General features: G+C 39.9%; 1 protein-coding gene across 1 annotated transcript in view; it reads right to left on the reverse strand.

The window, feature by feature from the left end:
• Nucleotides 1-89: 89 nt before the first annotated feature.
• Nucleotides 90-11,833, reverse strand: part of gcn1 (GCN1 activator of EIF2AK4) — a 56,536-nt gene continuing 44,792 nt past the window's right edge. The window contains 2 exon segments of the mRNA XM_051951145.1: nt 90-745; nt 11,567-11,785. Of these exon segments, the coding sequence (XP_051807105.1) occupies nt 620-745; nt 11,567-11,785 (345 nt within the window). The 3' untranslated portion in view covers nt 90-619.

An 11,833-nucleotide genomic window follows, 5' to 3' on the forward strand; every position in this document is an offset into this window, starting at 1 on the left:
CACACACACACACACACACACACACACACACACACACACACACACACACACACACACACACACACACACACACACACACACACACACAATGAAATCAAGATCTTTTTATTTTGTATTGCCTTTTTACAACTGTATCATTGACATAAGAATGATTTGTATTCTTATAAGAGGTTGCTTTCCCCAAACAACTAACTCTCGCACACAAGGTTCAAATAAAAGTTAAAGACAGGAATACTCTTTCAATACAGAGGCAATGCTTGAAATCAGCTTGATAAAATAAGTAGCAAAACATTGAAATATCAAAACAAATTTGGCATTCCTAATGTAGCTCAATACAGGAGAATAACCTGCACATCGCAAGATAAAATAAAACAAATTATAAATTGGGGATAAAGGCTGTTGAAACAAAGATGTAAAATGAGAAAGAAAAAAATAAATTTGTTGGGGAATACAGTATGTAGGAAAACCAGTCAAAACACTAATCTCAGCCTCAGCCTATGAAGGGCAACATGTGTGCCGAGTGTGTCTGGGGTTCTCATACACGGGAGATTTGTTTAATATGTCTGTCAAGCTTCTGTTGACTTCTGCAGATGTCACTTTATTGTTTAGTCCTGCTCCATCATGTTAAGATGGTGTCATCAATCTCTTCATTGGAGTCTGGCAGGCTGGCAATTTTCTTCAAAGACCGGCGGTGACACTCTGACAGCAGGTCGTTACTTGCAGAGTCCAGAATGGCAGTGATAGTCTGCAGAGTAGATGTAAAAGTGAGAAACAAGACAAAGTGTATTCTCATATGTGTGTGTGTATATATATATATATATATATATATATATATATATATACATAAATAATTAGACGCTTTGTAATTAATTGCAATTAAACACATTTTTGTCAAATAGTAATATTTGACACAATAAACAAAGGTTTTCAATTCAAATAAATTTTGGTTGATCACTGAATCAATGATTGGACATATACATGAACTTAAACAACAAAAATGTTTACGTATCATATTTTTATGTGCATTTTTTATCTGTCTACTGAATTCACAGATTACTTCAAACTCAAAGTGTAATTATAACATCTTATAAATTTTTGTAAACTGAAGCATTTTCAATGTCTTGAAAAGTGGTCTATTATGGGATGGCTACACCATTTGCAGGTACCAGGACTGTTGTAGCTAACATTAGCTCTGCTGCTGACAGCAACATGTTTTGCACTGAGGTGATGCTGTTGGCTTGAAGTCCTGTGGGTGATAAGAAAACTCTTTGTTGCACTATTTACACACAACCATGCTTTTATCCAAGCGGACAGGAAGATTTTTAAAAGAAAACTTTCCGCTCAATACGGTCTCATCTTCCTTTGCTGTTCACCAAATTTTCTTGTGCTCTGACATCACTCGGTGCATCCTGTGCATCTTCTTTGTGCCTGGCAAACAGACTTTAGGTGCATTAACGCCACCTACCAGGCTCGAGTGCATCAGTGTTACCAGTGTGCCAGAAAATAGGGAAGTGAGAAAGGTGCAATCAAATGCATTTTTTTGGTGTTGAAGTTCCAGCCATAATATATATACACATTTGCCATTTCTTCTTTTTGCATTTTGAAGCTCGACTTAGAACCTTCTTAAGATCCAACAATGCAATTGCAATTTCATGTATACATATATACACACAATTGGAAGAAATTGCATTTTGCACTTTTGGATCATAAGAAGAATCTCAGAAGAGCTTCAAAATGCAAATGGATATAATGAGAGTGAGAGAAAAAAAATTCAGTGAACAATTTTTTGAAAACAACAATTAAAGTGAAATAGGCTGTTCATCAGCTGACCAAAAGTTTAAGACCATAGCTCAAAAAAACAAGAACAAAACTAGAAAACCCCCTCAAAACAGAAACATAAGTGTCAAAAAAGGACTCGGTAATGAGTAGCTCCACCATTCTTCAAAAATTCGTTTAGGCATGTTTGATGAGAGTTTTTCCAGGTGGGAACGTTGCTCCAAATAGTGAAATAGGGTTCATGAAGGGCATCCACTGTCTGGAACTGATGTCTATTTTTGTAGACTTCCTTTGCCATCTGTCCCCAAATGTTCTCAACTGGATTTAGATCAGAGGAACACACAGAATGGTCCAAAAGAGTGATGCTACTCTCCTGGAAGAAGTCCTTCGTCAGGCTGGCACTGAACTGCTGTGTTGTCCTGTTGAAAGACCCATTCATTACCGCACAGACGAAGCCCTCAGTCATGAGGGATGCCTGATGCAACATCTCCACATCCCTCGGTCATGAGGGATGCCTGATACAACATCTCCACATAGCCAGCCACTGTTTGACACCCCTGCACACCTGAAGCTCCATTGCTCCATTGAAATCCATCATGACGGAGCCACGTAGAACACATCTCAAGTGGGATCTTCTTGTCATCCAGTAACATTGGAGGCCATCAAGGAATATTTTTTCTGGTCAGAGAATAAAACTTTCTTCCACCTTTCACATCTTTGGACTTTGGTGATCCTTCCAAAGTCCAAAGCGGCAATTTTGTGATGTTGAAGGAGACGTGGACAGTGAAGACATTTTTTGTTTTTTAAGCCCTTTCCTCATAGATTCCTTCTAATGGTTTATTGGGCTGCAGTCAGCACCAGTAAGGGCCTTAATTTGGGTTGAGGATCATTCCATGTCTTGATGGACAGCCAATCAGATCCCCCAGCCCAAGTTTTTTTGGGTCTACCACTTGACTTTTTGTTCCATAACACCTTTTAAGATTATCAAAATGACTGTCTTGGGGGGCACTAGCGTGCCAAAATGGAGTAAGGTTGTGTGTCTCAACGCTCCTGCAGACTTTCGCACATTTTGGCTATATTAATGACATGCTTTTGCTGATGTACTTCACAAATTAATCTCTTAACACCCTTGGACTCTGAAAGACTGGGTTGCTCACTCATTTTCTATAACATGGCGGATAAACTTCAAAAGTTTAAGTATGACGGTGCTACGGAGAAGTTCAACAGACCAAACACGAGGCTACAAGCTAGGGTCGAGCCGGAATAAAGCGACGATTTCCGAAGGCAAATTTCACCACCGGACATGGCCGAGGACATTAAAGCTCAAATATTATCTTCCCTACGAGACGACATAACCCAAATTATCAGGGAAGAATTGAAGAATGCTTTGGCGAAAGATTTTGCCACTCTCAAAGCTGAGGTTCAAGCTACATAGGCCAAAATAGCTAGCAACGCCACCACTGTGAGTGCACAATTTGACACTATCGAAACAGACATCCAAGAAGTGGAAAAATGACATGTCTACTTGGTCAGATGCTGTTACTGATCTGCAGACCACGGTAAAGGGGCTCCAAAGTGAGGTAAACTACTGCATGACAAGTGTGAGGATATGGAAGGGAGAATGAGGCGTGGAAACATTTGCATTGTTGGCATCGATGAACAGCCAAATTCCAGCCGCCCAAACGCCCTGTCGAAGATTCTCAGGCAAGTTCTGCAACTGGACCGAGACGTGAAAATTGACCGGGCGCATCGTACTCTGGGACCTAGAGTACCAGGAAATGATAGACCCCGAGTGATTGTCGCTATGATGCACTGTGATGGAGATGCTGTGGACATATAGACAAGAGTCAGGGACAACGCCCCACTGATGTACAATGGCAAAAAGATCAGTATCTTTCCAGATTATACTACAAGCGTTGCAAGAGCCCGAGCTGCCTTCTCAGATGCCCGAAACACATTACGAGGTCGGCATGATATGCGTCTTGGACTCCTTTATCCAGCAAAATTCCGCGTCATGTTCAAGACCCAGGAGTTCCTAGACCCTGCGAAAGCCATGGCTTACATTCAGAACACTGTTGTCTCCACAGCTGAAAATGACACTGAAGGTATTTCCGCCTTTTGATAAATATACAGTTGGCATGCAACATAGTCTGTTTCCATATTTTGACTTAAACTAGATATTTTCTAAGACAAGGGTATTTAATCTCATTTGTAATCACATATCTTGTTGGAGCACTGATGCACATTTTACATGGTTTGTAAACCCATGTGTATTTTTTGCTTAGTAGTTTAATTTCATCTCATAATTGATCTGTAGGGCTTGAGACCCAATATTGGTCTTTGCTTTTGTTCTACTTTTTGCTTCTCCGTTTGGCAGTTACACAGCCCACTGAAGGGGACTGTGTTTCTTGCTGCTTTCACTAGTTCTAATTATTGTTAATCAACATGTTTTTTTTCTTTTTGATCCCACTGTTCCCCAGGGATCTAACATTTAAAAATACAACAGAGCTTTTTCTTTTATTTGCTTGGTTGTAACTTTCTCAAAGAGACAAACTTTAACGAATGGGATAGTTTTATACATTGCATTGTTAGTAGATTGCCGCAGTTGTACTCTAAACCTCCTGTTTGTGGCCAATCCTACTCCTGTACATCCCAGATACTTTATTCATATAATCACCACCACGTTTTAAGTCATGAATCCATTGACAATCAAGCTATAATGTGAAAGGTCTGAATAGCCCTATCAAAAAGAAAAAAATACTATTGCAGCTTAAGCACTTCAAGTGTCAAGTAGCGTTCTTACAAGAGACCCACTTATCAGATGATGAACACCTAAAACTAAAAAACTCCTGGGCAGACAAAGTCTATTACTCATCCCACTGTTCTGGGAAAAGAAGAGGGGTGGCAATACTGATACATAGACAAGAGAATTTTATTGAAACTATGGTACATAAAAACAACGAGGGTAGATTTACACGAGTGAACGGGATGCCTGATGGCATTCCTGTCTCTTTTGTAAATGTTTATGCCGCAAACCAAGACCAACCGGGTTTTGTTAAGCTAATATTTAATAGGATTACTGAGTACAGTTCGGGTATCTTACTAATAGGTGGAGAATTTAACTGTGTTATGTCTCAACAAGACAGGCAACCCCATCTAAAACCCCCATATCTAAAATTGGTAAAATTCCAAAATACTTGTCTGCAGAGGCCGGCTTAGTGGATGCATGACGATCTAAATATCCAAAAGAAAGAAATTATACATTTTACTCTAATAGACATGCCTACTATTCAAGGATTGATCTTTCTTCACACCCAAAACTGAGCTGCATAGAGTTGAGGATATAACTATTATGCCCATTACAATTTCAGATCATGCTCCAGTTTTGCTCCAGTGGGCTGTATGCCAGACACCATCCTCTAAGCAATGGAGACTAAATGCCTCTCTTCTCAACGATAAAGACTTCATTGCACATATCAAAATGGAGTTTAAAAAATATCTGGACACTAATAATACACCTGATATATCTTCCATAGTGCTATGGGATTGTGCAAAAGCATATTTGAGAGGAAGCATAATTTCTTATGCCTCGGCAAAAAAGAAACAAAAGATTGTGAAACAAATAGAATTGGAGGAAAAAATTTGCGAATTGGAACATAGGCACAAATAAGGTTCGCCGCCTAACCATTTTGCTGATCTAAATGTAGCTCGTAAAGAACTTCAGGAGTTGCTAGCGGATAGGATAGAAGGAAATTGCGATTTGCCAAGCATAAGTATTCCAAACATGGAAATAGAGCGAGAAGGCTTTTGGCTTTCAAATTACAGAAGCAGCAATCCTCCAATACTGTACATAAATTAAAGCTGGGAGGCAGATACATTGTTAAGCCTAAGGAAACAGCTGAAACTTTTGCAAAGTTTTATGAATCTCTTTATCAAGATACTGATACATGTCCTGACGAACCAAAAATAGCTCACTTTCTACAGAATATAAATGTAACTGGACTATCTGATAAGGTGGCAGCAGACCTAGATGAACCAATTCAGGCCTGGAAAATTCAGCAGGTAATTTCATCTCTCAAAAACAATAAATGCCCGGGTCCAGACGGATTCATAAATGTTTCCAGGAGGACCTTACTCAACTTCTGTTAAATGCCTATCACTATTCAGTAGAAACAAAAACTATGGCTCCATCATGGTCAGAAGCCACAATAGTTGTATTATATAAAGAGCGCAAGAACCCCACTGATTGTGGCTCTTACCGACCTTTATCTATGCTGAATGGAGATGTTCGTATCCTGACAGCTACGCTGGCACGTCAATTAAACAACATAATAACAGAAATCATTCATCCAGATCAGACTGGATTTTTTGCCGGCAGACACTATGAATAACTTGCGTCGGGTGCTTATTATATCCCATCAACAGCGCAATAAAATTATGACAACTGTTTTATCATAATGAACTGCTCTCTTCAGACGGGTGTCTTCCCCACTGCCTTTAAAACGGCGGTGGTGAGGCCCCTCCTGATGAAGAGCAGTCTAGACCCTAATGTTCTTAATAACTATCGTCCTGTATCCAACTTACCGTTTTTAAGTAAAATTTTAGAAAAGGTAGTGTCTACAGATACGGACCCGTACCCGTAGCCTGTGGTCTACGGATACGGCACTTTCCCTTAACATAAATATTAATGAGCCGTACATAAATATTAATGAGCCGGCTGATGAACGCGCTTCGTGATTGGCTGGTAATCCGACGTACATGAATATTAATGAGCCGGCGACGCTGATGAAGGCACTTCCGTGATTCGAGGTGAATCTGCGGAATGAATGGCGGAACTAACAGCCAGCAAACTATAAGTATTTTTTTACCTTCAAAAGTAGCGACAGACTATTACATATTAACAACCTAAACAAAACCCTGACGTATTTTCTGCGTCTGTCAACACAGACCCTGTCACAGTCACTTTAATGTTAGCGGACTCTGTTGAATGGCTAATTTACATCACCACAAACAAATCTCACAATATCACAGTAAATCGAGTTTGTGGTTTTTTTTAATTCATGCCGAATTAAAGAGCTGCTCCTCACCATTCAGGAGTGTTTGTTTCATATTCGACATCCTTAATTTTATCTTGTAAATTAGCGTCCGAAATTAAATGGGAACATTTGCAATGGAGTTCGTCAGCCGCTTCCACCACTAAACGCGGTAAACTAATTAATAGGAGCTGGACTTCAAACAATTTAGACATGGCGTGTAAAAGCATAAAAACTACAATGTCTACGTAAAGTGTGAGAGGAGACGGTGTATTTTTAGTTAAATTATACAATGTTCGCCGTCAAAGTCATTCATATAAACTGCCTGTAATGTGCAGCAAATAGTAGTTAACCATCGTCAGCTCTTCAGTGACCTTAACACGTCCGTACCTCTAGTACAGATGCTACGGGTACGGGTCCGTACCTCTAGCATCAACCTTTAGAAAAACTGGTTCTTAACCAAGTCAGTGGCTTTTTAAACAGAATTAACATTTTAGAAACACATCAGTCTGGTTTTAGGATGAACCACAGTACAGAGACAGCACTTTTGAAGATTTTAAATGATATCAGGTGGAATTTAGATAATAAAAAACCAACAGTGTTGGTTCTACTGGATCTAAGTGCCGCTTTTGATACAGTAGACCATCATATCTTATTAAATAGACTCAGACACCTGGTTGGCCTCTCTGGTACTGTGCTTAACTGGTTCAACTCTTATCTTTCAGACCGATGTTTTTATGTAAGTATGGATATGTGTTCCTCAGGAACCCATGAAATTAGGTGTGGGGTTCCCCAAGGGTCAATTTTAGGTCCCATTCTTTTTAATCTTTATATGCTTCCTCTTGGGGACGTCATCAGGAGACACGGCATCAGTTTCCATAGCTACGCTGATGATACACAGCTGTACATTGCCGTGTCTCCTGATGACACAGGGCCAATTGATACTCTTTTAAAGTGTATTTTAGACATTAAGTCATGGATGGCAGTGAACTTCCTACAGCTCAACCACGACAAAACTGAGGTTTTAGTTATAGGTCCTGAAGGTCAGAGAGAGAAACTTTTACCTAAATTACAAGTTTTTAAACCAGCAGAATTTGTAAAAAACCTGGGCGTTATTTTTGACTCTGAGCTGAATTTTATCCCACATATTAAAAACATAACAAAGCTAGGTTTTTATCATCTCAAGAATATAGCCAGAGTCTGCCCATTTCTCTCTCAGGCCAGTATGGAGGTGCTAATGCATGCTTTTATCTCTTCTCATTTAGACTATTGTAATGCCCTGCTCTCTGGTCTTCCCAAAAAGAGTACTTTTAATCTTCAGCTTTTACAAAACTCAGCGGCACGTGTGCTGACAAGGACCAGGGGGCGGGAGCATATTACACCAGTTTTAAAGTCGCTGCATTGGCTCCCCGTCCGTTTCAGGATCGATTTTAAGGTCCTTTTATTAGTTTTTAAATGTCTTAATGGCCTTGCGCCTTCTTATTTGTCCGATCTCCTTTTAACATACCAACCCTCGCGGACCCTGAGGTCCTCTGGCAGCGGACTCTTAATTATACCACAAGCCAGAACTCGAACACACGGCGAGGCGGCATTTAGTCATTATGGCCCCCGCCTCTGGAATAGCCTGCCGGAGAACCTCAGGACTGCAGAGACTGTCGGTGTTTTTAAAGGAAGGTTAAAGACTTACCTTTTTAATCAGGCTTTTAACTGATCTTTTAAGCCTTCTTATATTCTGATGTTCTTATCATTCCTTATTTATCATCTTATGTATTTTACGTTTTTTTACTTTCCATTATTTAGTTATTACTACATTTATTTATTTGTTTATTTTATTTCTTTTAACTCCAGTGTTTCCTCAGGGGGGTCCTCCACACTGGGGGCTGTGTCTGGTCTGCTGCTGGGGGTGTTGTCCTCGGGTCTCCTCGGATCGGCTAGTTGGGGGGCTCCCTACCTCGGTGTGGGGTCCCTGTGTCTGTCGTGGTCGGGGAGTCTGAGTGCCGGCGCCTCCGGCGGGCATGGCCTGGAGCTCCTCCCGGTGTGGACGGCCCCAATGGAGGCGTTTTCCACAATCGTCGGTGCCACACCATGTCTTCCTACAGCCATTGGTGAGAGTGTGTGTGTGTGTGTGTGTGTGTGTGTGCAGTTGTGTGCCTATATGGAGGGAGGGCGGGATGGGTATTCTTATTTTTAATGTTTTTAAATGTTGTACAGCACTTTGCGCTGCTTTTTTGTATGAAAAGTGCTTTATAAATAAAGTTTGATTTAATTTGATTTGGACGCTCAAAAAGCATTCGATCGAGTGTCATGGAAATATTTAATTCAGACATTAATAAGATTTAATTTTGGACCTAAATTTAGAGATTGGATTGAAAAGATATATTCTTCACCCCAAGCTGCAGTCAGAGTCAATGGGTTTCGATCTGCGAGGTTTAATTTGGAGTGTGGATGCCGACAAGGGTGCCCACTGTCTCCCTTGCTCTTTGCTATCAGCATTGAGCCCTTAGCTCAACTTATCAGAGATGACAACGACATAAAAGGAGTCACAATAGGCGAAGAAGTACAAAAATATCTCTGTATGCAGATGACGTCCTCTTATATTTGACTGACCTGTCCATTACAGTTCCTTGTTTACTAAAAAAAGATATCATCTTACGGATATTTTTCGGGGTACAAAATTAATGTTGACAAGACTGAGGCAATAGATGTCTTGGGTGATATACCACTGGAGTTAAAACGACAAAGTGGCTTTCATCGGGCTAATGTAACATTATGTATTTGGGTATCTATATTCCTCTCTCACTGGACAATTTATTTGAGGCAAATTATGGTAAAATGATTAAAGCTATAAAAAATGATTTAGACAGCTGGAACGCGTTGCCCATATCTCTCCTAGGACGCACTGAATCAATTCGTATGAATATACTTCCAAGGTTATTATATTTATTCAAAATGTTACCCATAGCGATTCCAAGGGCAACATTTGAAGAGATGGACAAAATCATTTCAAAATTCATTTGGCAAGGCAAGCGCCCACGAATAAAATATAAAACACTCCAAGGACTCAAGGAAGAAGGAGGACTCAACCTCCCCAATCTAAAACATTATTTCTGGGCAGCACAATTAAAACCATTGATTTCATGGATGCAAAATGAGGTCCATACAAGATGGCTGGGCATCGAACAAGCAATGTGCTCTGAATCATTACAAGCACTGCCATTTGTTGATACCCCAGTTAAGAGTACTTCAAGGTGGACTAAAAACACGCTTGACATTTAGAAGAAAGTCAGAGTTGCTTTCAAAATACCAAATAAATTATCAGCTCTGTCTAATATTGGGCATATTAAATCCTTCACATCAAACAGATTGGATTCAGGCTTTATAAAATGGGTTAATCATGGTCTTGTTTATATCCATCAGTTGATTGATAGGGATGGTATTTTGTCATTTGAACAGTTAAAAAGAATCTTCCAACTTCAAAAAAATGATTTCTTTAGGTATCTCCAAATACGGTCTTTCTTGTTATCTCACAAAGAATGGGGACAATTGATGGACCATCACCAATTGAAAATTTCTTGATTCAAATTCAAAAGCGGGAAGAGGATAAAAAATAATTACAAAGTTATACGAAATATTTGCGACAATGGCTCAAAATAAGCCTGTTGTGACAAAACAAAGATGGGAGGTTGAAACGGCCCAAAGTATATCTGATGAAATGTGGAAAGAGAGTTGCGCAGTGGCACACCAGACCACAAATTCAAATATATGGAGAGAATTTAAATGGAAAATAATTAGTAGATATTTTAGAACCCCAGATATTGTTGCTAAAATGGCCCCTAATGTCCCCAGCTTGTGTTGGAGAAATTGTGGCACTCAAGTGCCGAACCATACACATATCTTCTGGCATGTTCCAAAATACAGACATTCTGGGATGACGTTTATAAGGCAATAATCCAAAATTGTATACCTAGTATAGCTACCTAAAGGTATAGTACCTAAAGGTAGCTATACTAGGTATCACCCCACCAGGGGTACAAGGTCGATCAGAGATGTACCTTCTGAACATACTTTTTGCAGCAGCTCTGAAATGCATTACAATTTTCTGGTTGAGAACAGAGCCACCCTCTCTTCAAACCTGGATTCAAAAAGTGAAAGAACTCTATCATATGGAAAAGATAACTTATTTACTGAGACTCCAAATACATATTTTTAGATCGTGATGGCGTCCAGTAGAGGCCTTTCTAACTTAGACACTTTTTATACTTTTGTTCTGGCTGTGCCACTGAGCCTGAACCTCTTTAATGTTGTGCAATCACAGGATCCCACTGTATTTGTTTTATGAAAAAAGTTTCTTGCCTTATTTCTTTTTTATCTTTGTATTGTTTTGATTAGTTATTTTGGTATGAAATGCTCTGTTGTCATAAAAATTTAAATAAAATGTAAGTTCTTGCCATCAAGAGGTCATGACAGTATGAGCACCTGATAGAAAATGACATGGAATCCAAACTTCTGTGCAGATTTTGGCTTTTAAAGGCTGTGGTCTTAAAGTTTTGATCAGCTGAAAGAAGCATGTTTGAGTTTAAATGCAGTTTTCAATAAATTGGCTGCTCCAATTTTTTTCTCTCGCTCCCATTTCTTCTTTTTGCATTTTGAAGCTCTACTAAGAACCTTCTCAAGATCCGCCAGTGCAAAATGCAATTTTGATCGGGAGTGTATATAATATCCACCTTGAAATGAGAGCAGAGAGTCTGTAGCCTCACCTGCATAGTTTCCTCTCCCTGGCGCAGTCGTAGCAGGTTAACGATTGTGTGTTCGCTCTGCGCTCTGACACTGGTGTTCTTGTCCTTGGTGTTGTCCAGCAGGCTCTTCAGCAGCGGCTTTATGAGACTGGCCTCCATGGATGGTGATGGGTCTTTAAATACCCACCACAGCACCCGCTCCGACACCAGTCTGATGTCACTGGACTGATTCTGAAGACACTGCAGGGTCACACAGACATCACAAATCACAACACAAAACCTCCACCT

This window comes from Acanthochromis polyacanthus, chromosome 7 (assembly GCF_021347895.1).
Source record: "Acanthochromis polyacanthus isolate Apoly-LR-REF ecotype Palm Island chromosome 7, KAUST_Apoly_ChrSc, whole genome shotgun sequence".
NCBI classification, from domain to species: Eukaryota; Metazoa; Chordata; class Actinopteri; family Pomacentridae; genus Acanthochromis; species Acanthochromis polyacanthus.